This window comes from Choloepus didactylus, chromosome 1 (assembly GCF_015220235.1).
Source record: "Choloepus didactylus isolate mChoDid1 chromosome 1, mChoDid1.pri, whole genome shotgun sequence".
Classification (NCBI taxonomy): Eukaryota; Metazoa; Chordata; class Mammalia; order Pilosa; family Megalonychidae; genus Choloepus; species Choloepus didactylus.
The window spans coordinates 213662280-213690189 of record NC_051307.1 but is presented as its reverse complement, the minus strand read 5'-3'; the positions used below and the strand labels follow the sequence as shown (position 1 = coordinate 213690189).

The 27910-nt window shown below is 39.4% G+C and overlaps 1 protein-coding gene across 11 annotated transcripts in view; it reads left to right on the top strand.

Moving 5' to 3' along the window:
• The window catches only part of FHIT (fragile histidine triad diadenosine triphosphatase), a 1654094-nt gene that overhangs the window by 1328789 nt on the left and 297395 nt on the right, over window positions 1–27910 (top strand). For 10 of the 11 annotated variants that reach the window (XM_037799421.1, XM_037799416.1, XM_037799373.1 and 7 more), the window contains 2 exons: window positions 9569–9714; window positions 12142–12171. In XM_037799421.1, the coding sequence (XP_037655349.1) occupies window positions 9569–9714; window positions 12142–12171 (176 nt within the window). The remainder of the gene's footprint in view (window positions 1–9568; window positions 9715–12141; window positions 12172–27910) is intronic. The other variant, XM_037799442.1, reaches the window with a different exon arrangement.

The window sequence follows — 27910 nt, the reverse complement described above, 5'->3', positions numbered from 1 at the left end:
AAATGAATGTTAGAGATCATCTCCTTCCACTCTTGATATTTTCACTTCTTCCCTACATATTTTGTTCTATCATACATATTTTTGTTCCATTCTGATATACCTAGATTAATCAATGTAGGATTATTTTGCCTTGAAAAACTTATGGAATGATGTTTGAACTTCAAAACAAAGAATCTGCCAAGCCACCAGCTGCCCTTTCATATGACTTTCTTTGAAAATCACTTGCTTAATCCTCACTTCGAATGTTGAGTCTCACCTTTTAACATCCAGTTCAGTGCAGAAGTTTTTGAGGGTTCCCAGGCAGGTTGCCTGGAGAAGGATACCTAGCTTTTCTTCCTCCAGGTGGGTGACCAAGAGCCTGTCATACCTTTACCCCAAAGCATTCCCTAGGACCAGAACAAAAAGGTAAGGAAAGGAAGAAACCTAGCTGATATCTGTGAGGTACTTGCCAAGAGATCCAGCTATGAGCAGAGTGCTAGCATTATCTTAATCACAGTGTTCTGGACTTAATCATATTCTGGAAATCAAATTTGCTTAAAATTACATTCATGCCATTTATGCTTGTGATTTGATGAATATCCCATGAACTCTTCATTGAATTACTGAAATGGGTTTTTTAATATGTAATAAAGAAAGTTGTGGCCCAAACTGGCATGATGCTTCTTTAGAAGTGTATTTCTAAATTTTTTTTGTAATACTTTTACATTCCTGGTATGAAAATTTACTCCAGTGCCCACATTGCAAATAGTACATTATTTTTATGAGATGCCACTTACTTCAATTCAAAGCCCTGCAACTGTGCTATTTATATCATAAAAATTAAATCTTCTCTTTAAAAAAAAGTTTGTAGTCCATCTTGTTGTTGTTGTTGTTTGAGGCAATATTAAGAATTATTTTAAACATTTGCAATGACTAGGAGTATTAATTAGAGCAAATGAGTCATACAGGGTCTGCAGAAGTCTGCAAGCAAGCTGGAAATTTCCTTGCTTATCACTGAATTACATACAGATCTGCAGTAGAGATGAATACAGTCTCTTCATTTTTATTAGTTCAAAAAAATGACTAATTCTGTGTCATATTATTTGATACTGCCTTACTCCCTATTCATTAATGTACATGCTAATCAGTGTCATCAGAATCAATGATATTTTGATGATTTGATTTATTTTAGTGACTTTATATTCTGACTCCCTAGAATAGATCAGATATAGAAAAATAAATGGGGGCAAGTCTGAGCAACTCTCAAAATAATGTTCTGCTGTCTTCTTTAATTAATCATCTGAATCAGTACATTTCCATTTCTTGGTCACGACTCTATATCTAAATATATCATATTTGTCATGGAAATACTCCTAAAATGATTTTTTTTTAATCATCATTTATTACTCTTGATGGGCAAATTTTGAACCTAACAAATTTATTTTTGAGTAACAATGTAGTTACATAATGAAAATTTGATGTAGTTGGGCAGATTCTGACTTTTATAGAATCTTGCTTCATTCCTAACTCCACCAGTTTTCTGCAATTGTTTTCTTGGTTCAGAAGTCAGTTAAAGGAGGCCATAGAAAAAGCACATGAGTTTCGTGTCACGTGCCTACTCTGGTGGTGACTCCTCAGAGCATGGTGTTGACAAAGATTTGGGGACTCTCTGAAACCAGGGATAGAATTCTTTGGTTGATTATTGATGCCTGCTGTAGATTTACCATTAGAAAATTATATCAGAGGTTTTGGCTATCTCATGTGTAATTGAAAGAGATTGGGTTTGGAAGTGTGAAAAGCTGCGTTTCAATCGCATTTGTGCCCCTAACTAACTGTGTCTTTGAGCAAATCGATTAACCTTTCTAACACAACCTTTTTTTCCCACCTGACAATGAACTTTTTGGAGTAGAAAATGTTTAAGGTACATCCCAGCTCTAAAGTGTTATGACTATATATGTTCACTAGGACATCCTGGAGATTTTGGGCACCTGCTCATGTTTTTTTACAAAATCCTCAGAATTTCTGTTCAGAGTTACCAACTGTGGTAAATTGTTATAATAATGACTCCCAAAGCATCATGACTTTTGGAATCTGTACCTCCTCCATACCCCTTTTCAGTTTGGTCTTGCCACTCCTATCAGGAGATGGAATTTATTTCTCTACCTTGAATCTGGGTTGGCTTTGCAATTTGTTTTGACCAATAAAATGTGGAAGAACTTACATCTTAAGAGGTCTTGCAGCTTCTGCATCGTGATTGGGATGAAAGAGGTATAGAGTGAAGGGACTAGTTGACCCAGTTGAACCCAAGGAAAGCGTGCCTAAGAAAAGCAATTGCGTGAGTGAGATCAGGTGAGACCAGCAGCAAAAACCACCCATGGAAGTATGAGAAAAAACCTCAAATCATTGTGGTTCTAAGTCACTAAGTTTTGGGTAGTTTGGTATGTAGCAGTAGATAATAGACATTCAAATTGGAAGTCAGTGACTCTACTGAGTCTGAAAGTTCCAAGATGTCTCTGGCAATTGGTGCTGGCTATCAGCTGAGTTGACCTGGTTCTCCTTCATGTAGCCTCTGATTCCTCAGCAGGCTAGCTGGGCTTCTTCATAGTGTGTTGGTGTCAGGGTTCCAAGAGGGCAAAGAGGGAAGGTCAAAGCCTCTTAAGGGTTAACCTTGGAAAGTCATAAAGCAACACTTCCACCAGATTCTATTGATCAAAGCAAGTCAGGTCAGTTTCAAGGGGAGGAAAAATAGACTATAACTCTTGATGGGAAGAAGGGAAAAGTCATATTACAAAGGAGCGTGTGGGATAGGAGGGATTCTTGTGGACATATTTGCAAATAATCCTCTGCACAAACTTCAAGGTGATTGATTTGCAAAGATTCCATTCAATTTCTTTCTTTCATTATGTGTGTTCTGAGTTGGTAGTTAAGCAAGGGTTCAGCACAGGGTCTGGCATGTTGTCACACCATTTTAATGGGGCGACTATTAGCTATTGCAGAAATACACTAAGTGATTATGCTCAAAAGGACTGAGGGAGTCAGTTCTGGGCAGGAGAGGAAGAGGGAAAGGAGAGGGCATTGCCAAGTTTCTGGTGTCCCCTGTATTATAAGAAAGTCAATGACTCCCAGTAATTAGACCATTTCTTCTGGTTTGCTAAAGCTGCCAGAAATGCAATAACCAGACATGAATTGGCTTTTACAATGGGGGTTTATTGGTTCACAAATTTACAGTTCTAAGGCCATGAAAATGTCCAAATTAAGGCACCAAGAGGTAGGTAACTTCTCTGGCGAAAAGGCCAATGCCGTCTGGAACACCTCTGTCAGCTGGGAAGGCATGTGACTGGTGTCCGCTGGTCCTTTGCATCTGGATTGCATTGCTTTCAGCTTCTGATTCCAGTGGCTTTCTCCTTAAGCATCTGTGGGTTCTTGCTTAGCTTCTCCAGGGCAAACTCTGGGCTTCATCTCTTAGCTTAGCATCTCCAAACATCTTTTGTCTGCATCTCCAAGCATCTCTATCTGTGTTGGCTTTTTTAAGGACTCTGACCCACCTTTCTTAAGGATTCAAGACCCACCTTGAATGGGTGGGGCCACACCTCCATGGAAATAATCTAATCAAAAAGGTCCCACCCTCAATTGGGTGGATCACATCTCCATGGAAACAACCTAATACAAAGTCCCACCCACAGTAAGTCTGCACCCACAAGAGTGGATTAAAAAAACAAAGTCTTTCCTAGGGTACATAACAGTTTCAAACTGGCCCACCATCCCAACAGGCAAAGGGACTCAGTGAAAAGAAGCCAGTCACACACACAAAAAAATACAACACATAAGATTCCCTTTATAAGAAATATCCAGAATAAGCTAATCCACAGAGATAGAATGTCCTAGGGACAATAGGAGTGTTGGAGGATGTTGGGGATTGAATCATGTCCCTCTCAAAAGGCATGATCTGGTTCCAGCCCTTGATCCTGAGGGTGTGAACCCATTTATAAATAGGACCTTTGAAGATGTTATTATTATTTAAGGTGCCAAAACTGAATCAGGGTGGGCCTTACTCCAAAATGGCTGAAGTCCTTAGAAGCAAAGGAAATTGGACATGGAGAGAAAAGCCATGAGGAGTAGCTAGATGGAAGTCAACAAAACCTAGAAGAGAAAGGAGAATACACAGCCATGTGCATTGCTATGTGACAGAAAAGCCAATGACCAAAGGATCACTGGCAGCCAGCCAAAACTAATGCCACAGTCCTCAGGAAGAGAGTACACTTTGCTAACACATTGATTTTGGACTTTCCCAGCCTCAAAACTGTGAGCCAATAATTTCCCATCAAGTCATCCTATTTTATGGTATTTGCCTTAGAAGCCAGGAAACTAATACAGGGATGACAGCTAAGTGGCACAGGTTTCCTTTTGGGGAAATCACCTCTAGACAGCGTTAGACACTCGTTCTTCTGTGCTCCCACATCATTCTGTACTGATTCTATCAAGAGTACTCATCTCTCTGTGTTGCGATGATCTGTTTACACGGCATGGCAGTTTCAGCCATTAAAGTGTGAAGTCTTCAAGGCTGGTTACTCTGTCCTACTCATCATGGCCTCCTAAGTTCTAGCACAAACCCTGGACTGAAGGAGGCTACAGTTGTGGGATGGTTGGATGAGGGGACTGCCACCCCAACCCACTGGTTGAATTACTCCCCTTTTGTAAATTCCAGTTTAAGTCTTACCTGCTCTAAGAAGTCTTCCTTGATTTTTCTTTTTATGAGTATTTTCTATGTCAATCATAGGACGTAAATTGTAATTCTTGCCCTTTTTTTCCTTTAAGGAATGCTATTCTAAATGAGTCTCTCTACTCTGGATTACGAAGAGAGACTAGGTCCTGTCTTGGTAGCCCCTTTCACAGGACTACCTACGTGATGCTTACTGAATAAACATGCATTGAATTCATTTGAGTAGATTTACTTATTTGGGCTTATTATGGATGTTGGCTAAGAATTTTTTCGAGAGGTGTAAATTCCAAACAAATAAGGCCTAGGAGAAGGTGTGTCCTTAAACCCTATGTATAATGTGGATTTGCCCATGAACAAGGCCTATTTCCAGATTAAATTATACCACATCTATGATATTATCTTAAAACAATTGACATATAAACATTGGCAGTAGAATTACCAGAGCTGTCTGCTCTTCTTCAAAATTAATTTGCTTTCCCTGAGTTATTTCTCTAGGAGCAACATGTAACACATGGTATCAACCACCTTCAGGCAATACAGTGCTTTCTTCTGAGGCTTATGCACTTATTTTGAGAAAATACTTTTATTCTCAGAGGCATTTGTGAAAAGCACACTGTTTTGGTGCCCTTGTATGTTTGCAGATCATATGCTTTATTTTTTCCAATTAGAGTTGGTGGAAATTCCTTTTCTTGTATTGGGGAGAAATACTTATGATTTATATGTATGATGCCAATACCACTCTATGTTTTCTGGTTTCTGTGATTAGTCCTTAAAAGCATCAGTATTGCTATCCAGGGTCAAGCCAATGGTCTACCTGGCTTGGATTTTTTCTTAAAAAGTGAATTTTTTTAAGAATCAAAAATGATATTTGTCCTATCTTCTGTTTTAAGATAGCATTATAGTCCTCAATTTAGGAAAAGAATAGGCCTCAGGTTATTTCCAGTTTCCCTTAACTACTCTTTCTAATGTGATTCCTCCAAATCAGGGATTGGCAAACTACGGTCCATGGGCCAAATCTTGCCTGCTTCCTCTTTCTATAAATAAAGGTTTACTGGCACACAGCCACACCCATTCAGTTTTGTATTATCAATGGCTATTCACGTATATGGCCCACAAAGCTTAAACTATTTCCTATTTTGCCCTTTACATAAAAGGTTTGCTGACCTGCTTTAAATCCTTCATGAACCTGTTTATATTTTAGACTAGGCATGTGACAGTCCATTCCATTCAGAGTTTACCCACCATTTCCTGGAAGCCTTGGCTTACTAGGGTGTCCCGGGTTCCCACTGCACTGGGCTCCCTTCTGCTCTATAGCCCTCTGTGCTTATTTCTGTACTTCCTGTTGTACTGAGGTTATCTATTTCAATGCCTGTCTCCTTGACCAGAAGGGCAGGAACTACTTCTTATGCTCCTTTATTATTCCCAGAGTCCAATACAATGTCCACACTTAACTGCTGCACAATCAATGTTCATCAAATGAACAAATGAGTTGTATTCCCCAGTCACAATATAAAGCAGTGTTTTTATAGATACAGTTTATCTGAGACACTGAAAAATCTAGAAATCACATCTGTATAGTTATAAAATGGGTTTTAAAAATAGATTTTACCTTCAGAATTATATTCTCTTTGGGCTCATATGAAAATTAGTTTACATTAAAAATGAGTTTACATTTCTTCAGCTTACACCCAATATTTGTTCACACTATGCCAGACATTTAGGATAAAACTCTTTGAATGGAGAAAAAAAACTTGCAGACTATCCCACTTTTGGATAGACGATTGAAAACTAAATGTTGTCTCTATTTTGTCAGAGTTTTACTACTCAGAGGAGGCTGATATGAAGGACTGTTTACATTCAGGCAGTACTTACTAAGGATCTCTATTCTAGGCAGTGGGGAAACAGTGTAAACACGACAAAGCCCTTGCTCTTATGGAGCTGAAATTCTCATGGGTAGGTAGTAATCAAAAAAGAAAACTACCAGCTAGTGGCAAATGCTATGGAGAAAATTAAAAATAGGTTGATGTAAGAGAGTAACCAGGTGGGTGTTCACGAAACACTCCTTCAAGTGAGTGGTATCGGAAATGGAATCTAAACTACAGGAAAGCAGCAACCACATGAGGATAATAGAGAACTGAATCGTAGGCAGGGCAAACAGCCAGGACACAGGCTCCAGATCTGGGAAAGAGTTTAGCATATTAGAGGAACAGAAAGAAGGCAAATGTGACAAGTGTGTAAAGTGTGAGGAGAAAGGAGGTTCTGGAGGTAAGTAGGCAGCAGCAAGAACTTAGCCAGTGGGGAGGCTAGAGCATATACTGTTTTCTGCCCTGATTTTAGAGGAACTGAGGGAAGTTGGTTGATATTGGTCTTTTGAAACCCATTTAGGGCCCTGGGAGGGTGTTGGGTAGCAAGTCTGCTGCTGCCCAGCTCAACCACTCACAGCACCCAGGGGCTTCAGAGCCCCACCCTGGTACCCCCAGACCAGTCCAGCTCTTTTTAGAGTCCTGTGAAGACTACCTGCTTGGCCACTGTCAAGCTGAGATGGCTGTTAGGCATCCTCTGGGTACCAGACCAAACAGTGATCACACACATGAACACATGTCCAAGTAAGCACCCCTAAAAGGTCTATTTCATCTTATTATCATTTGCACAGAAGTGTGTCTGCGTGTGCGTGTGTTTGTGTGTGTGTTATATGTAGATAAGATGACTTCTTAACAAAGGATTGGGATGGGGAACTATATATTTCAGGAAAATGTTGTGCAAGCGGACTGGTAAAAAATAATCTCCTAAGTAAGAGTGTTTTTAGCCCATATAACTGTGGTACACATGGTATTGCAATTATTAATTTTCAGTAAAAGTAATGAATGTATATGTTATATGACCTGTGGTTTGGCACATGGGACAAAACATCTGAGAGAGTCAATTGTTTTTATTCAATTCCATTTCGACTCATTAAACACGGGATCAAGACAGTCTGTGGCATTAGACAAGCAGAATGGAAAATAATAACAAATTTTTTAAGTCATTGGAAAAAAATTGGATATTATTGATATTATTAAAGTTATATTAGCTACAAAGATAGTTGGATTCATTCTACCGGTTTTCACAGTTAGCAATTGTTGAAATAAAATGTCTTTCCTTCCCCACCTAGTTACTGTGTATAGACATAGCCTAAAACAGCAATTACGGATATTATTGAAAGCTTGCAAGGTTGTCATCTCGCTGTGGTTTGGTGAAATCAGAGCCTAAGGGAGGGTATAAATTAAAGCAGGGAGGAGAAAGTTGGGGGAAGGTCCCTTTTAACAAAGTAAAAGCAACTCATTGGGAGTAGAGGTTGGCAGTCTGCTAAGAGGAAATGAGAGGAAGTTCTTCATTTCTAAACGGTTCATTGACCCATGATAATAAAACATCCCTGCCAAAGAAGGATAATTATCTTTTTAAGTATCAGATGCCCTGTGGGTGAAAGCCTCCCTTCTCTTCTTTTAGAACATGAACTCAGATTAAACAAATGCCCCTTTTCCTAGTTTACTGTTGACATGAATTTCCTGATTATGAGCAAAATTAATCAGTTTTCTCCTCTTTCATTTCCCACCTCTCTTACAGAAATCAGGTCCACCCAGCTGAGCTCCAGCAGCTCCCCTTGAGACCATGTTTCCACCAATAGTGTGATAGGTTGAAATGGTGGCTATTCTGGTGAGACTAGCATTGTAGAATTGTGGTTTTTATTGTGTCCCTTAGCTGCTTAGCTCCAGGCAGAAATATGTTCTCTTAAAACAAGAAAAGAAAAAAATAAAATAAAAAAGAAAGGGAAGGAGGGAAGGAATGGAGGTTAGGGAGAGAGGGAGAGGAAAAAAGTGTTTTATTTCTCTAGCTGGTAAAGTGAAACAAATATTTATATATGTTGTGTTTGTGTATGTGTGTATATAGATACATTATATACACATGCATATGTATATAGATATAATATGTATTTATATATTATATATACACACATGTATATATGTTGAGTGTGATTACAGAGGAACTTAAATGTTATTGATAACATAACAGCAAATATTAATTTGTGATCAAGCTTATATATCCCTTTTATCTAGATTTTGTTGTTTGCTCAGACCATTAATGTAAAAATGTTGACTTGTTTAACTTGGAGAACGCATTGAGATGGTTTCGTTTGTATAACCAGACAATCCTTTGCTTATCTTGATGTTTTACCTGCAAATGTCTTCTTGGCATCTTGATCAACCTGAGGAACCCTTGTCATAAACTGCTTAACCAAATGACACATCTCTTGCTTATAGAAGAGGTTCACAATACATTTCAGAATGCTCACAATCGTTTAAAAGTAAAATTAAATAAATTAAACTATTATTTTATTTGCATTACATATTTTTCTTATTTCTCTAAAGAGATTGAAATTAAATTTTAATCAGGAAGTTCTACCTAGAGAAACTAACCAGTATCTGCAGCTGCATTTCCAAGCCAGTGCCTTCAGCTGCTTGGCAGAGACAGGGCTTTAGAGTAGGGGGTCAACAGATAATGGTGCAAAATAGATCTTCTCTCCTGGCAATATTATCTCAGCAAGCACTTCAGTCTCCAATGGCTCTTTTCTCTTAAAAAAAAATTCTTCTCTGCCCCACAGCTTCTTTTGTAATTTCAAAATACAATTAGCCATGTTTTAAGCTCTCTGAACTCCTTGAAGTTTTTCTGAACAACTCAGAGTTGAGCAGTTGGGAAATATTTGTTTCTTTGTTCCTTGCTCTTTGAAAGCTCAGGCCCTGGGCTGCGGACATTCCATGTTGTGGGTATAAACTACTGAGTAAGAATACTACCCAAAGGAGGCAGAGTGTGCCTTAACAGACGTTGCTGCAGATGTCCTCGTGTGTCCACTGCGGCCAGTGGAGCGCTTCTGTGACCTGCGGCCCGATGAAGTGGCCGATCTGTTTCAGGCAACTCAGAGAGTCGGGACAGTGGTGGAGAAGCATTTCCAGGGGACCTCTCTCACCTTTGCCATGCAGGTGAGTGTACACATTGCTCAAAAATGATTTTTCTACCTTTTCAAATCCTAGCATTGGATTTTCTACTCCTTTTGACCTGACAACTCACTGGGAGGGAAGTTACGGTTGTTCATGTCTTGTATTATAGCAGGAAAAGATGTTACTATTCCAGGGCAGCCCTTTTGTCCATTGATCCCACTGTGGACTGTGGAATATCAGCTGACACAATGCCCACGGCATTGTTTACAAAGCAGGTGAGAGTAATGGACGAGTGATCTAATGGCCGTTAAGACTTTCCAGACCTTTTACTGGAACTGGGGCTCACCATGGAGTTCCATGCAAGTCATTTCTATTCCACAGGAAATATGTTTTGAGCACTGCATAGGCTAAATCCTGCTCTAGTTCCAGGAGAGTATTGATGTGCAGGTTAGGTAAAGCCTTTAATTCAAGCCTTAGTGACTGATCTGACTTGGTTAGAAGCTACGTTCATTGATTGGGTGTGGCCCACTCCCCAATGGAAGAAATGGGATCCCTATCACTGGAGATCTTTAGGCAGAACTTGAGCAGCCTTGCTCAGGTTGGGAGGAGGTGGGCCAGGTGAGTCTTCAACTGTGGAAAATAAGTAAGTTAGTAGTAACATATCATTAGCCCCTTCAGATCATCTCTGGAAAGAGCTGAGGGTATCAATACATAAAGTCCTTTGTGACCCTCAAATTTGATGGCTCTGCAATAACTCTTTGGAAAGAAATTTATTGTTCCATATGTACTTTGTACTCAGCACTTTAGTTTAAACAATGTTTACCATACTTCCTCTGCCCTCCTCAGCTCTCTACTGTAGACCTCCAATGAGACCAGATGAAGAAAGCCAGTGTTTTCAGATTATAAAAGGCTCTAACTAAAAATGATCATCTGCTTCTCAAAAACAAACAACCAAACCAAACACACACACACACACACACACACACACACACACACACAAAACAAAACTTGCTGCCATGTCTGTGTTGAATATCTAAACTTCCCTATTAAAAAACTGTGTTTGTGTGTGTGCACATATGCGCGTGTGCACTTCTTTGCATGGGCCTGCATATGTGTTATATCTCAAACCATTTGAGTCACCTGTAGGCAGGTAGTTCAGCTCAGGGTGGGTTTATCAATACTGTGCTATAAACTACGTATCCAAAGAGTCTCAGTGAAGGCAAGTGGGTAGAGACATCTGTCAGTGTTTAATGAAATACAAGAGAAAATTCATATTTATAGGAAATAACCAATGCTGGTGACTAACATAATTCATTAGATAGTTAATCCCATGAAAATAAGAACTGGCATGCACAGAGCACTTACAGAGCACTTTCATATATGTAGTATTTCTGCAGCTTATTTTTTTTACTGTAACCCACAGTAAAAAATATATTTTACTATTGTGTATCTAACCCCTCCTCACATATATATATATAGATGAAGGAAACCAAAGTTAAACCAAACAATATTTTTACCCATTCTGTGCACTCTGATAACTTTTGTTCTGTTTTATTCTCATTTCTTTAGTTTTTAACACCTGTCACAACCCATTAAGTTGACTTCACAACTCACTAATGGGCTGTGACTCCAAGTTTGAAAATCACCAATGTACAAAGTTCTGCCTAATCTTTGCCTCAACAGGGCAGGAATTCTCACCCCAGGGCAATAAAACTGAGGGTCTAAGAAGTAGAGGGATTTGCCGAAAATTGCCAAGTTCTAATTCAGTTTTGGAATTTCTGATTGCAGTTTCAGAGTCTAGAGACATTGCACATCTGCTAACTCCAAATTAGCCAAGCACCTGCTTTTGCTTTTGTTGTGGATGGTGGCTGATCAAATTCACTCCTTTTCAACTAAGGAAACAGTTTTGTTGGGCTCAGAACCTAAGAGAGGGAACCAGGATGGGAAAAGGGCTCGGCAACGAATGATGGTCCCCACCTCCGTTCTCCAAGGTCATAACAGCCAGAGAAAGCCTACTGTTGGAGTCTCTTCTCAAACGAGGCATCCCATATCCTAGCTTAATGAAGTATGATTACAGCAGATTTCCTGAGTAGAGATTTAAAGTAATCGGACATTAATTAAACTATCTGATTTAAAGATAATCAAAAGGTGTGATACTGCACCTCCCCAAACGTTCTCAACTTTCCTTTAATGCAATTAAAACCACAGCCAAGAGCAAAAAGCATGAAAAATAACAAGGGGACTGGTGCACTGGATAATTTATATCATTTTTCTACATAACTTCTCACTTGCTCTCAGGTGGAAATGGAGCGCTATCTGGTCCCACACTTTTGAAGTGAATGGGCCCCATGAGAATACTATAAATTAACACACAATGAAATTGGATCTAAATTATTAACAGGCGGTATTTCTGAATAAGGAGAAGATACCATCTATCCTCACCTGTCTTTTTCACCCCCCTACTTTTAGGATGGCCCCGAAGCCGGACAGACTGTGAAGGTGAGTCCTTCTTATGTGCATACAATTAATAAGGGGCAATTATGAGAACTAATAAAAATTCAAACTAAGTCATTTGCAGCATATAGCTGTTTCATTATGTTATCTTTGAGGTCAGAGAGACCCTCAGTGCTAGAGCCATAAATCTCGACATCATAAACTATGTCAAATGATACGTTTCCCATTCGTTTACAAGATGTTTACCTTTTGTAGTAAAATGATTGTGCAAATACTAAAACAAAAACTGAATCAGGGAGTCCTAAACAGAAACCAAAATCAAGGGGTTGGTGTGAGGTAGGGTCTAAGGAACTGCTCAGATGCTTCATGTGGATTTGTGGATCCCATTTTCAGCCTGGGGCATCTCTGATGCACCTTCCAGTTCTATACAGCATCTGCTTTTGCCTGGCCCTTCCTAAGTGAAAAGAGAGCATCATGGTAGTCCACACGGTTTCTCCCTTCACTCCTGTGGGCCTCTCTGTGCTGCTCTCCAGCTCTCTAACCCCATGCTAATGCTTTTCCTCCTTATGTACTTAATACCAAAGTCCAAACCTGATGGAGTCAGTGGAGCTCATAAATGGGCTTTTAAGTGTGCCGGACAAGGAAAGGAGGATTTATTAGGAAGTCTCTGCTTCCATTGTAAAAATTAAATGAAAGAGTAAAATCCCAGCTGATTCTGAAGCTGGTCTCAGCCTCTTTCATACAAATGCAAATTCTTGTGCAGTTAGGTCCCGGTCTGAAAAGACTATTTTTTCAAGGCTAGAAATCAAAAGCAAGTCAAGCTGGGGTGTTAATGTTATACTATGTGAAAAAACGTTTCATGGCTCTAAGTGGATAAGGTAATGCTTGGCACCAAACAATGTCAAATGAATATAGTTTCCTTTTGATCTTGGTTTGCATGTGGCTTTAATGTTTAACAGAGGTACTATGGAGATTTTTTAAATGGAATCTCTGGGAAGTTCCTTTAAAGGAATGAATTTTCTGTAGGGGCTGCCACCAAATGGATCACCAAATTCCTGATGACAAAAGGCAGGCGCTCTGAGGGCTCTGGACACACGAGGTGGTGATGGTAGACAAAGAGGACTTAAAACTTTCCTACACCCTGCTGTCCACCCTCATGCCAAGCTTTCAAATAATGCAGACACTAAAAAAGGATATAAGACCAGTAGCTTCTTTTTGAAATCAGTTCTTAAAATACAAACACAAATGTTTAAACCTGTTTACTAGTTTTTTTAAAAAACTCAATATTCAAATGTAAATCCCAGCAACACTGCATTAGTTAGATGCATTATGTAATATCTAGGAGATGAAATTCCTCCAGCCATTGAAAGTGATGCTAAGATGCATATTAGTAATGATGGAGAAATGCACAAATGACACTAAGTGGCATGTACAGATTTATAATATGCACGTATTAAGTGTATCTCAAGTTTTTATGAATAGGTAGGTTATAAGAAACTGAAATTTCATTTCAGAATTCAAAAGAGCGCATTAAAATTATTTGTTCTAGAAACAGGCATTGAATGGAGACAGAAAGAAAGTAGATTAGTGCCTGCCAGAGGCTGGTGACAGGGGAGGACTGGCAGTGGCTGCTGACTGGCACAGGGTTGCTTTTGAAGGGATGAAAATGTTCTGGAATTAGATAATGTTAATAATTATACAACCTTGCGAATATACTAAAAGCCCCTGAATTGAACACTTTAAAAAGATTAATTTTATGGTTTTGAATTATATGTCCATTAAAAATAATAAAATAAAACAGTTTAGGAAAAAAAAACAGGCATTAAATCTAGCAGGGCTGCGAACTGTCACTGTAGATATTCTGACTCTGATACTGACTACTTTTTTGATGTGTCAATTATCTGACCAAAATTTTTAATGTTTTTGTCAGCTTTTATGGATATGATGGAGTTATTCTTGGTACTTAGTACTTATATATGAGTAGTTGAATGTGCTTATTATTATCACCACCATTATTACTTAGCTTAAGTAGATTTTTAAAAATTTATATTTATTTTATCAGCAGATTATGTTGGTTTAGGCATCTTTGAAGTGTTTCCAACCTGACCATAAAATTTTCCCAATATGAATTAGCAGGGCCATCTGAAATCCACCGTGAAATATAATAGCTAAGAGAAAACAAGCACACACACATAAAACCTCAATGGATGATGACATTTTGAAAAATGTCCTTTTTGACCAAATCTGCATAACTGGAATTGTCTAATCTTCATTTTTCAAAGTATGATCCATGTAGCCCCTGCATGAAAATTAGCTTTGGTGTTAGTTTTTGTTATTGTTTTAAAGTGGATTCCCAGCTTTAGAAGTGGATTCTAAACCTACTGATTCAAAATCTCTGTCGTTGGAGCTTGGGAAACTTCCCGGGAGGTGACTCCTTTCAGTGTGTAAATAGTCATTGACCTCACTATTCTATGGTGATAAAATAAAAAGTGGTGAGGGCCGCATAACCTTGGAAGCCAGTCTTGTAGTAGCCAGCCCCTGCAGGGAGCAAAGCAGCATCTCCGGTTCTGAAAACTGCCAAGGACTGAGCTCTCCATATTTTGAAATTCACACAGTTGGACGTTTCAAGGCAGCATCTGACAACCTGCCTTGGGAAGCGCAGTGACTGTTCTCTTCATCTTCGCCTCTGCGTCTAATTCTTGGTCTTCTGCCTGGCGCCCGCGTCCTGAACCATTTTTGTCTCATGCTGGGTAGTAACAGCAACAAGCCTACTAATGATCTCTTCCCTCGAAGCAACTGGTGTGATTGTTAGTGAAGGTGCCTGTTGAACATAATGCCACTGGAAGTTTTTTTGTTTCAGGGGCTTTAAAATTTGCTTTGCACATTGAGGCACTTGTAGCAGGAAAAGGGTAAAAAGCAAAGGAAAAAGTGACCTCTTATTTCACGATTGATTATTAACTCTCCTTTTTGAGGTTTAAAAGCAGAAGAACAGTGTTCTCCAGCAGGTGATTGCTGCAGTGATTTGGATGTCCTGCAGGCTTGAGAAACAATCTCTTTGTTCGGGTCTCAGTCACATCATCTCACATCACACTTCCCTGACCCCACTCTCTGAAGTAGCTCTTTGAAAATCCTTACTCCCTATGCTTTTGCTTTATTTGGTTCCCTTCAAGGCATTCTTCACTGCATTTTACAGTTCGTGTGTCTACGTTTCGGTACCTACGATGCTTCTTCAGTCCCTCCAGAATGTAAGCTTCGTGAGGACCTGGATTTTGTAATTGCTTTCTATGACTCTGTTAAGATGTGTGGGAAGGAGGATGGAGACTCTAATGGGACTTTGCTTGATAGAATCAATCTTTGTCCCTAAATTTCTAGCTTTAGTTGACATGAAGTTGTAGACAATATGTAGTTATATTCCAGAATGTTGCTAAAGTCTGGATTTCCCAGGACTTTTTTATTTTATTATTATTTTTATTATGAGTAAAATCAGGAATACAGAGACCAGCAGCAGAATCAGAGAGAGAATATCGGTGATAAGATGTTGAATAAGGCAGCAAATTACAGTTATTGGAAACCAGGTTTATGTGTTAAGGAAATACTGGGGGTAGAGACAGTTAAACAAGCAAAAAAGATCGGTAGAATAATAACAGTGAACAATTATGCATATACACACACCAGGCCCCAAAACCTCAAACTCCTGAAGCAAAACCCACCCAAAACACATAAAAACCGATGTGATAGTAAATGTTATTGGAGTGTCACTAACAAAGACTACAGTTTTCATTAATGAGGTTCCTAAATCATATTTCAAAATGTAACCCCAATAAGCAAAACCATTAAGTTCATACTCACTCTTAAAAGAGTGCTTATTAAGTTTAACTTGTGCTATCTTCTAAAGCGATTACTATGTGCGTCTTTGGATGGGAGGGTATTTTAGGTATATTAATAAGAGAAATATGTATGCAAAGCAGATAATCTGGAATTTCCTAAGAGCTATTTGTAGAATATACTTGCTTACATTCTTCTATTTTTATGGTGCTTGAATCCTCTACTTAAAGATTTAAGTTTAAGTATTAATGAAGTGGGAAGTCTCTCTTAATAATTGTTGAGATATTAGCAATAACTTTTCAGATTGCTCTATTACTCTTCAGAACAAGATAAGGAATTCTTTAAAGAAGTGTGATTAAAAAATTAGAAAAAAAAAAGCTCTGCTGTTCACAGAGGAATTTCAGTGGTCCAAGAACAGAGTTTTCCTTCTTTTATTTTATTATTTTTCCATGAGGTGACCTGGTGATCTTTTGGATTCATGAACATAGAATTTTAGCTCATAATAAAGTGCAGTAGTTAATCGTCAGACTTCAGCATCAGTCCGAGGTTCTATAGGAATATTTGCTCTTCTGACTTAACCACTGTGTGACTTTGGGCCAGCCTCTTAACCTCCCCGAACCACCATTTCCTTGTTTCTCGTACTGGGAAAAAGCTATGGTAGATAGCACTGTGGCTGGCTCTCTGGCACATCGTAATCTTTCAATAAAGGGTAGTTGCCGCCGTTGCTGCCTTGGTGGTGGTGGTGATGGTTGTAATTATTGGGAGTGTGTCTTTGGTTTATTTTATACATCTATTTAATTTCATTTGTGTTTGTTATATAAATCTTTTTTCTTTCATCATTTTATCCATCCAAATTCACTTGCTGGAATGGAGATTATCTCGAGAAACATAGTGAGTTTGTGTGCGTGATTTGCTTCTGCAGGTCAGTGAGCAGAGTAAAGGGCTCAGTGTTTGCCCATAGCTTAGGTGGGTCTCACAGTACTTTCAGACTTCTCGAGATGTGGAGCAGAGAGATGAGCCATCTCCTGTCTCACCAAGTCCTTCCATTCTCTAGCCCTCTTCAGAAGATTAAGATAGTCAAAATAAGTTTGGCATTAGAAGACATACAGCATGCTATGAGACAAAGCCAGGTGTGAAACTAATTACAAAGCACTCCTTCTACTGAGGGCATTTCTCATTCTGGCACAGATAAGCCTCCACAGTATCTGTGGGACAAAGATGACTTTGCACCATGTATGGCAGCTACAAAACTGGATCCTGATTTGAACTTTAAAAATTCACACACAAACATACAAACACACACACACATACATATTTTCTGTTGCTAGAATGAAGGAATTGAAGCATTAAAAAGCATTTAAAAAATTTATTTGATTTATTTTTATTTTATACATTTTCAAATTTTTACTTAATTGCCCAACAGGTATTCTAAACACCCACTAAATCAAATTCTCAGGGCTGGCAAACTGCTTTAAGAATTTGATGAGAAGTCTGGGATGTTCCCTTTACAAAAAATCATATAGACCCATACATACAACACTGGCCCACCTTTGCAAAGGGATTGTGGACCACTGAAGCTCATCAGTGGGCTCTAGATTTTGTGAACCTCAGGTTAAGAACCACTAACATACTCTGGGAGGTGCCAGGATGAACAGCAGACAGACTCCATGTATTGCCTGGAGAAAGCTTACAAGTTGAGGTGGAAAGATGTAGAACAACTATATAAATATTTCTAATACATGGTCTAAAGTGGAAGTGCCATAAAGAGGAACAAAAACAAAGAAGAATCGAGTTATTCTATACCGAGAAGCCCTGATGGCACTGGGGTGTGGGTGGGAGCATTGCCTAGGATTTGGACGTGTGTGTGGAATCTGGAACCAGACCACTCAAGTTCAAATCCCAGCTTCCCCACTTACTGACCCTGGGGCCTTGTGCAGGTTTCTTAAGATTCCTGTGCCTCAGTTTTCTCATCTGTAAAATAGGCAAAACTGGGCTTTAGGGGGATGAACCTGGCATTGCAATTGTTTGTAGCCCTGCAGAGTTCATTTAATTATTATATGCTGAATTCTCTCAGCTTTAATTACTGCCTTTAAGCTTAAATTCTTTGTAAACTCTCCTCTGATCACATGACTCATGCTATTTGAATATATTATTTGAAATTGTTACAGAAATTTCCACGTGAATATTCAGAGATCTGCCTTATTATTTGGGTGTTAAAAAATTGACTCATGTCCCCACAAAAGGCATGTTCCAAACACTGGTCCTGTGGGTGTGAACCCTTTTGTAAATAGGATCTTTGAAGATGTTATAAGTTGAGGTGTGCAAACTGAATGAGTGTGGGCCTTAATCCAACATGGCTGAAGTCCTTATAAGCAAAGGAAATTGGGCATGGAGGGAGAAAGCCACAGGAGAAGCAAGAAGCCAGAAATCAGTGAAACCCAGAAGAGAAAGGAGAGGATATTGCCACGTGATGGAAAAGTGTAGGAACCCAAAGATCACTAGCTGCCAGGCCCAGGAGACCTGAGTCTTCATTTGCTGATGCTTCAGTTTTGGACTTCTCCTCACCTCAAAGCCATGAGCCAATAAATTCCCATTGTTTAAACCAGCCCAGGGTATGAAATTTATTTTAGCAGCTAGGAAACTATGGCATTGGGGAAAAATATTGACCCTCTGGTATCCTGTTATTTCTAGCCTTTGCTATACCCTTAGGAGCTAATGACTAAGTCATGTTTCTTAATCTACAGTGTACCTCACAATTACCAGAAGTAGGTTTTTACAGTACAGAAACCTGCCTGTACCCACTGTTGATTCAGTAGATTTTGTGTGGTATGCAGGACTCTGTATTTTAACACACACCTCAAGTTTTTCTGATGCACATGTCAGCCCAGTGCAAAGCCGCTTACCAGTGTACGGACAAGAAGCAGTGGTAAAGCAATCTCCACAAAGCCACTGCTCCCAAATCAAACTAGTTCATAAGAGAGATTTGGCGTATATGTAAAGGAGAAACACACATCTTGAAAACGAAAATGATTTTACTTTACTGTTATATGTTATTTTCATCTGGAAAGAAAATTCAAGAGAACCATAATTTGCCAAAGGAGTTTTATCCTTTGATTAAAGTCATGACGAAAAATGCCTTGCCTGTGTTTATACCTAATGTATGTATTTACTGCTGGAAAAATTAGTATCTTCAGGATGCAGTAGCTTTTATCTTGTGGCATTGACTTATAATTTGCCTCTCTGCTCTCAAAAGGAATCCAATTTGACTGATTTCAGTAAAGTAAAACAGTTGCGGTACTGGAGGGATGTGTTTGGGTTTACACATGGGACTGGACATCTTTGAGGTGTGTTGGGGCTCCACACGCTTTCTCTCTGGCATGCTAATAACTACGACTCCCTCTCTTCTGGTGATTTTGTGTGCAAATCTGTTGGTCCCTGGCTCTCCAGGCAATAGAAGGGGCTAGGAGCCTGCCTATCTGATCCTTTGGAAACTTCCTCTTTCTTACTAAACCCTGAAGCGTTCTTCTAAGTAGGTATCAAATCATCGTGTTTTCCCATTTCCAGTTGATTAATTTTGATTTGCATGATGCCAATTGGGTCAAAGCACTGAAATAATAATTGACTAAAGCCCCCTGGTATTCTCATTTTCTAATTTATTTTCTCCCTGTTCTGATGCACAGGTAGTTAAGGTGGTTGGAAGAGGATAGGGGCTAGAGTGCAGAGCACTTAAAATATACTGATGAGGTGTGAGGATTCTGGAGCCAGACTGCCTGGGTTCAGTCCCCAAGTGGCCACCTACCAGTCCCGTGACCCTGTGCAAGCCCACCTTTCTGAGCCCTAGCACCCCTTATGTATAAAATGGGAGTCTTAGTGGAATCCTACCTCATAGGGATGTGTGAGGACCAAATGGATTAATGCAGGTAAGGGCCTTTAAAGCAGTGCCTGGCACATAGAGTCTCCACAAATGTTCACTATTGTTTTTGTAATTTTTACTTAATTATCACAACAACCCTCTAAAAGGGACATTCACATTTTACACTTGAGGAAACAGGTTTATAGAGATAAAGTGACTTGCCCAGAAAAACATAGTTGACAGCAGAACAGGGATTCAAACCCAGACCTGTTTGATTGCAAAGTCCCTGCTCTCCATTGCAACTGGTGGCCAGGTTGTTCCCGAAAACACCGTGCTCACAGTAAGCACAGCTGAAGATGCTCAAAGAGAGGCTTTTTAAAAACTATTTTGTCACTGTTAACACAGATTAATCTGTATTACTTTGCTCTGTTTGGAATAAAAATATTCAAGTGATTATTCTTATTTAACTTGATCATACAGATAAAAGTTAATGTATTATTACTTTATTGCTGTATGTCAGTTTCTAGAAGAATTATATATCTGAGATGTTTAATTCCTCATTTGTACTCCCAAGCAAATTCTCTTAGTAATTGGATTCCATGACATACAGCAGAATAGGTATTTGGCTGTTTGATTTGCTTTGAGATCTATAATGCAGAAATGTGGTGAATATTGCAATTACATTCTTAATGTTTATTTCTTTTAGATTTCAGTAGATTTTTCTTTACACTTGAGTATCAGAGGTTGGGTTTTTTACTTAATCACTATGAAATCAAATACCCTCCAAAAGTAAAGTGCTTTTAGACCCTAAATGCTATATTAATGTCAGGTGTTATTATTCAGAATCAGCTTCTTGCCTCTCTTGATGCTGTAAGGCCAGTAACCCATTATTGTCATTTTGCTATAGGATACTAGGTGCTCAGTAAATGATTACCAAATGAAACAATGAATTACTCACTTTCATAACCATTTTGCTGTGTATATTTCAGGCCTAGGAAATTATGTGTATATTCTTTAGCCCTGTATTTCCAACTCATTCTAACTTCAAAGTTTTAAACCTCTAACCAAATATATATGTATTTAGCCATCTCTACAATTCTTACTTTACAGGGGCCCATAGGAAGAATTTTCCATCAAGAAATGACTATTTTAGTTCATTTTTCTTTTTTTATTTTTAGCATATGACTGATTCTTATGCCTACTATATTCACCTCTCTCAGAATGTGTCCCATGAAATAGATTTTTGAAAAGCCCACTGGTGATTCTAATGGTTATCTAGATTTATAAACTGCTGTATTATTTATTTATACAAATATATTTTGATTTTTATCTAGGTGACCTAGAATTGATTTTCTATTCCCATATTCATCTTGAATTATTCAGTCCTTCTCAGGAGCTCCTTTTTGCCCTTTATTCCAAAGTCAATGATATAGTAATTCTCAAGACCCAAGAAGCAGCTGGAAAGTAAGGATTTGATGGTTGAGTGGATGTCATATGGAAATCAGCTTAATGAATATTAGACATGGCCCCTTGCAGAGCCACAAGCATGGCCCCTTGCAGAGCCACAAGCATGTTATTAGGAAGGTAGAACAATTACCTTCCTAATAAAATCCGAGTGAGAAATAATGGGTTGGTAAGATTCTGCCATGGCCCTCACACCAAACACAATGAGAAATTCTTACCCCTTTCCCTCCAGTGTGAATTGTGTTAGTGCTAGGAAGGGGTGATCTTGAAAATTAACTTTGTACATCATGAGGTATCAATCCTACGCCTGTGGTCTTAGGGCAGATCCTATCTGGAGAAGCCTCTTTTCCACCATGATCAGGGAAACAGAGATATACATCTCTGGAAGCTTCACAATCAGAATAATCCCAAACATCATGGAGAAAAGACAAAAAATGATAGTTTGAAATCCTTCTGGGCTCATTCTACATAAAGATGATATTACTGGATTCTGCTAATGAAAACTCCCATTTCTTTCCTCAGTAATTTATTCTTTTAAATAAGTTTTTCTTGCTCCTGATGTTACTTGAGAAATAAACGTGTCGTTGTTTTAGGAACTTGATCTTGCCTAAAGTGGTTTAGAAGAATAAACAACATCGAGTGAACAAGGTAAAAGCACCAAATATTCTTTTACTTCGCCATGAAATCCATTTATCCTAATGTTCACATTCGAATCTCCCACCCAGGGGTCTATATATCAGTACCTGTTCCCTGAAAAAATATTTTCCTATCATGCGTTCTATCCTGGTGCCCTGAAAAACAACCCAACAGGGCCTTTTATTTGTGTTTCAATTCATGTGTTGTTTGTAAATGGTATAAATTCCCAGATGTAATCAGGTTCTAGCAGTATAATTTTGATAAAACTGTTCAGCCATGGAAGGAATAAATGTGATTCCAAGCTCAGCCTTGCCATCAAATGACCATGGATGAATCTCACTCTTGAGGAAGAAACTCAGAGAATGGGATAACCCAGAGAATCCCGGAAGGGCAAATGACCTTGAAGGTCATCTAGTACAGTCTGCTATTCTACAAATAATCCCCTCTGTAGCATTTAATTCAGTCTTTCAACTTCCTCTATCCCTAGGAACACAGCATACTGTGAGGTAACTGCTTCCAATGCTGAACAGCTCTGATCAGATTATTCTTAACATTCTTCTGATATTGAGAATTCTCCCACTATGCCATTCTTGCCTTCCAGGAAATGAGCATCCTGCCTGCTCATGCTTGTCTGTCATGCACTATTTTTAATGTATTCTTCTAGCACCTACTATGTGCCAGGTATTTTCTCATGTCCTGAGACCAAGAAGAACGAGACAGAGACCCTGTCTTTAAGGGCAGTCTTTGAAATAAGGAGACCGAGGAGGCTAGAGAAGTTCTATATTTATATTAATTCCTTTTCCAGTAAGTGTTTATTGAGTACCTACTATCTGCACCTGGATATAGTGGAAGGCAAGGCAGCCAAGGAATAACTCTTAGCTTGTTATCTGTCCTCCCCTATGCTTGAATGAACAAAGAGAACAATCAGGTATGAGTAGTATGAGAAAGGCTGTACCAGGCTGCTGTAAGAGGGGAGAGGGAGGATCACAAGGGAAAGGAGATGGGAATAGTGGCAGCTACTTTAGGTAGGGTGGTCAGGGAAAGCCTCCTGAAGAGGTGACATGTAAGCTGAGACTTGAGGAGTGATGGGGACCCAGCCAGGTAACAAGCTGTGGAAGAAAGAACATTCTGGGCAGAGGGAATCACAGTGGCACATTCTGGAGAAGATTGACGGCCAGGTGGCTGGGATTTAGGATGGGGAGAGGGATGGAGGAAGGTAAGTTTGAAGAGTTGGGTTGGGAACAGTCATAGCAGGCCTTCTACATCATGGTAATGAGTTTATTTTATTTTATTTTATTTTATTTTATTGAGATATATTCACATACCATGCAGTCATATAAAACAAAGCGTATATTCAGTTGTTTATAATACCGTTACATAGTTGTGCATTCATCACCAAAATTTTTGACATTTTCAGGTAATGAGTTTTAAATCTATTTTAAATGTATTTTGTATTTGGACTATCTTCTAAGGGTAGGACATATTTCACATGAGCCTAACTTGGATCTCTTTAACAATTTTTTTTTTTTTTTTTTAAGTTTCTAAGCCCACTTTTCCAGAATGTAAATAATTTGAATAATTTTGTATGGTATTTGTTTTATGCACCATGGTTCCACCCTCACCAGCCCCACCCCACCCCACTCCAACCCCCCTACACGCATCCTTTCCACACTCCCTGTTGTTTCACAGTCAATAAGTTTGGGAATGGTGGAACCCATCTCTAGCTCCAGGTGTGGATCTTGAGATCGTGTTTGGTCTTAGAGGGTCTGACAAACTTTTTCTGTTAAGGGCCAGACAGTAAACATTGGCTTGAAGAGCCAGATGGTCTCTGTTGCAATTATATAATTCTGGTGAAAGTAGCCATAGAAAAATATATATAAATGAATTTACACAAATGGGCAAGGCTGTGTTTCTAATAAAACTTTATTTACAATAACAGGTGGTGGTCTGGATTTGGCCCAGGGTGTATAGTTTGCTCACTGTGGTCTAAGCCAATTCTCTCTGCCACCCTGATGACTTTAATTAATCATAACCTAAACCAATTAAATCATGTGATTTCTTTGGCTTCCGGGAGGGTTGGTTCCATCAACATGGAGGACTTTTAGCCATTGATTTAGGGAGGAACTCTTTCTCTACCTCTGCTTGTGAACAAGCCATCTTTTGATTCTAGGGCAGCCTACCTTATGGTGAAGCAGATGCTGAGGCTGGATTGGCAGAGATAGAAAGAAGCTGCGTCCTTGATGACATTATTGGGTTGCTGAATTAACCACCCCTGAAGCCTGAAGTTTTTCATTAGATGATCCAGTAAAATCCCCTATTGTTTAAGTCAGGCATAGTTGCTACTACCAATGGAAAATATCCTCAACTGGGTCATCTATTCTAAAATATTTGATTATTGTTTCTCCTTAATATGCTTAACTTAGCAGTTTGAGTAAACAATTTCTAAAATGCTTCTGCATAACTGCAGGATACTTATCACATGCCAATGGGAATCTTTGAGTGAAAGTCTGCGAATCAATGGCCCTAGAAGAGCTTAACTTCCAATAGGCTCCCTTTGGTGCATGACCACAGGGTAATTCCATTAACTTTAATGATGGCAGTGCTGCACAATGTAGGCCCCTTTAGTCTATTCTTCCCCTTCTTTTTAGCATTAAATCTTATCCTGCAGCTAATTCTTCAAGGTAAAGTCTGTGCACTGATGCCATTCATTTCTCGGCCTTCATTAATCTATGCAGGACTCTCTCTCCCAGGGAGGGAGTGCTAAGTGAGTACATTAAAAATGAATCTACTGCCCCGTTTGTCGACTGTGAGAAAACCCCAGAGTCAGGGACATCGACGGATTATTATTGATTGTTGTAAGATCCAATAAAATCATAAATATGGCTCAAAACAATTACTGTGGCCACATTAGCAAATTATCAATTCTATAACTTGCTTTAGAGCCTAGCCCTAGAGGTTTAAATAAAGTGCCAGAGGGAGGAAAGTTGTATTTTAGGAAGGTGACAGCCAGGGCTGGGACAGAGAAATTTATGATTTAATTTGCTGTGCAATCTAATTGAGAATAACTATTGGATTTCTAAAAAGTGAACTTTGATTAGGTTTTGGTGTCAAAAATAAACCAAAAATATGGGTTAGTTTATGCTTTTCTGAGAGTCTATCAGGAGAAGGAAAAGAAGATATTCATTGCAAAGAATGACTTTCCTGGGTGACCTTCTACCCTTCCCTCTGTGTTCTTATTTCCTGTATCCAAATAATTGGGTTATACCTGAAACTAGCTGGCTCTTCCTAGAAACTTGCTTTTTTCTCTCCCCACCAATTGTCATTTTTCCCCCATTGAGAAATAAATCAATTCAAAATGAAATTAGCCAGAACATTCATTTTTCACCATCTACTAAATGAGTCTCTCTAAAGAACACGATGAGGTTCTCTTTTTTCAGTTCAGGCTTAATAAAGTCCTTCTTGTACATAGAAGTGGCACGGAACCAGTGTCTGCCTTTCACAGGCTTTTCATTTCGGGTGAATTACTAGGAAATATTTGCTCTGTAAAATGTGTATTGGCCTCTTCATAGATTCCTGTGCATATTTTCTGAAGATGTGACCTGAAGTCAAGCTGCCCAGTTTAAATTTCTAACCAACAGGAAGTTGGACAAAAGCCACCCATGGTATCATATCACCCGTTAGCCATTATAGCAGGTTTGCTTCACTGGATGCCTGACCCTCAGCCACACTGATGACAAGCACCCTGGTGGCTAGTTTCAAGAATGAATTGGGGGAGTCAGAGGAAGATGGCAGCATAGAGAGGAGTAGAAGCTAGTTAGTCCCCCTGGAACAATTAATAAACACCAGGAATAACTAGTGAATAATCTGGAATAACTGCTGGGGGACAAACATGACTGTTCACACATCATACACCAACCTGGATTGGGAGGAAAGCCCGAGATCACAGCATAAAATCTGTACGTAAAAACTTCAGACCCAAGCTGAGAGCCCCTCTCCCATGGCAGTCTAAACTGTAAAGCCTCGCTATGCTAAAGAGCAGCACTCTCTGAACATACCCCAGCCCAGCTCCAGCTGAAGTTTAGTTAACAAATGTTGACTGCTCAATACAAGCAATGAATCCCTAATAAGCAGACAGAGGCTTTTGGTGACGACTGACCTTGGAGAGCTGGAGGACCTCTCCAGGAGGGATAGGGAGCCCAGAGGACCAGAGCTATTTCTGGCCAATGGGTGAAACTGAGGGTGGCAATGGACTGACCTGAAAGGGGGCTTTCTGTCCCTTTTTCATCTCAGTGGAGTAAGCCTCAGCCATTTGCAGTTCCCAGAGCTCTGACCCACACAAGAATGGAGATAGCAGAGTCAGAGAGACTATTCAAATGCAAATGACATCTCCCCAGGGGGTGTATCTTCCCCAAGAGGAAAGAGGTGGTGCCAATCTCTACTACCCACCTTCCATTCAGAACCAGACCTCAGTGCCTGGGGGAAAACAGCCATGGGCCAAACCTCCCTACACCAGTCTGGAGTGACAGGCTAACAGATGCCACCTGCTGGGCAGAAAAGCTCAGTGGCTTGAGGCCTCAAAGGGTGTATCAATCTTCTAAGACACAACCTCAGGGAGACCTGATTCTATTGCCTCCTTCTGAAACCTGAGCCCGTTCTGGTCTGGGAAAACCTGATTGGGGTAACCAAGGAAACCAGATGCCTAGACAACAGAAAACTACAACCTACAGTAAGGAAAATGAAGTTATGGCCCAGTCAAAAGAACAAGCTTACACTTCAGCTGAGATACAGGAATTGAAACAACTAATGCTAAATCAGTTCACAAAGTTTAGGGAAGATGTGGCAAAAGAGATGAAGCGTATAATGAAAACACTGGGCATACATAAGGCAGAAATTGAAAGTTCGAAAAAACAACTGGCAGAATCTATGGAAAAGAAAGGCACAACACAAGAGATGAAAGACACAATGGAGACATACAACAGCAGATCTCAAGAGGCAGAAGAAAACACTCAGGAACTGGAGAACAAGACACCTGAAAGCCTACACACAAAAGGACATATAGGGAAAAGAATAAAAAAATATAAGCAACATCTCTGGGAATTGAGTGACAACACAAAATTCAGGAATGTATATGTCATGGGTGTCCCAGAAGGAGAAGAGAAGGAAAAAGGGGCAGAAGCAATAATAGAGGAAATAATCAATGAAAATTTCCCATCTCTTATGAAAGACATAAAATTACACATCCAAGAAGTGCAGCATACCCCAAACAGAATAGATCTGAATAGGCCCATGCCAAGACACTTAATAATCAGATTTTCAAATGTCAAAGATAAAGAGAGAATCCTGAAAGCAGCAAGAGAAAAGTGATCCATCCCATACAAAGGAAGCTTGATGAGACTATGTGCAGATTTCTCAATAGAAACCATGGAGGCAAGAAGGAAGTGGTGTGATACATTTAAGATACTGAAAGAGAAAAACCACCAACCAAGAATCCTGTATCTGGCAAAACTGTCCTTCAAATATGAGGGAGAGCTTAAAATATTCTCTGACAAGCAGACAATGACAGAGTTTGTGAACAAGATACCTGCTCTACAGGAAACACTAAAGGAAGCTCTGCAGACAGAAAGGAAAAGATAGGAGTGAGAAGTTTGGGAAACAATTTTGGGTAATGGCAGCACAGCAATGTAAGTACACTGAACAAAGATGATTGTGAGTATGGTTGAAGGAGGAAGGTTAGGAGCATGTAGGACAGCAGAAAGAAAGAGGAAAGATAACGACTGGGACTTTGTAACTCAGTGTGCTGGTTTGAATGTATTATGTCCCCCGGAAAAGGCCATTTTCTTTGATGTAATCTTGTGTGGGCAGATGTATCAGTGTTGATTAGATTGTAATTCTTTGAGTGTTTCTGTGGAGATGTGCCCCACCCAACTGTGTGTGATGACTCTGATTGGATAATTTCCATGGAGGTGTTACCCCACCCATTCAGGGTGGGTCTAAATTAGATCACTG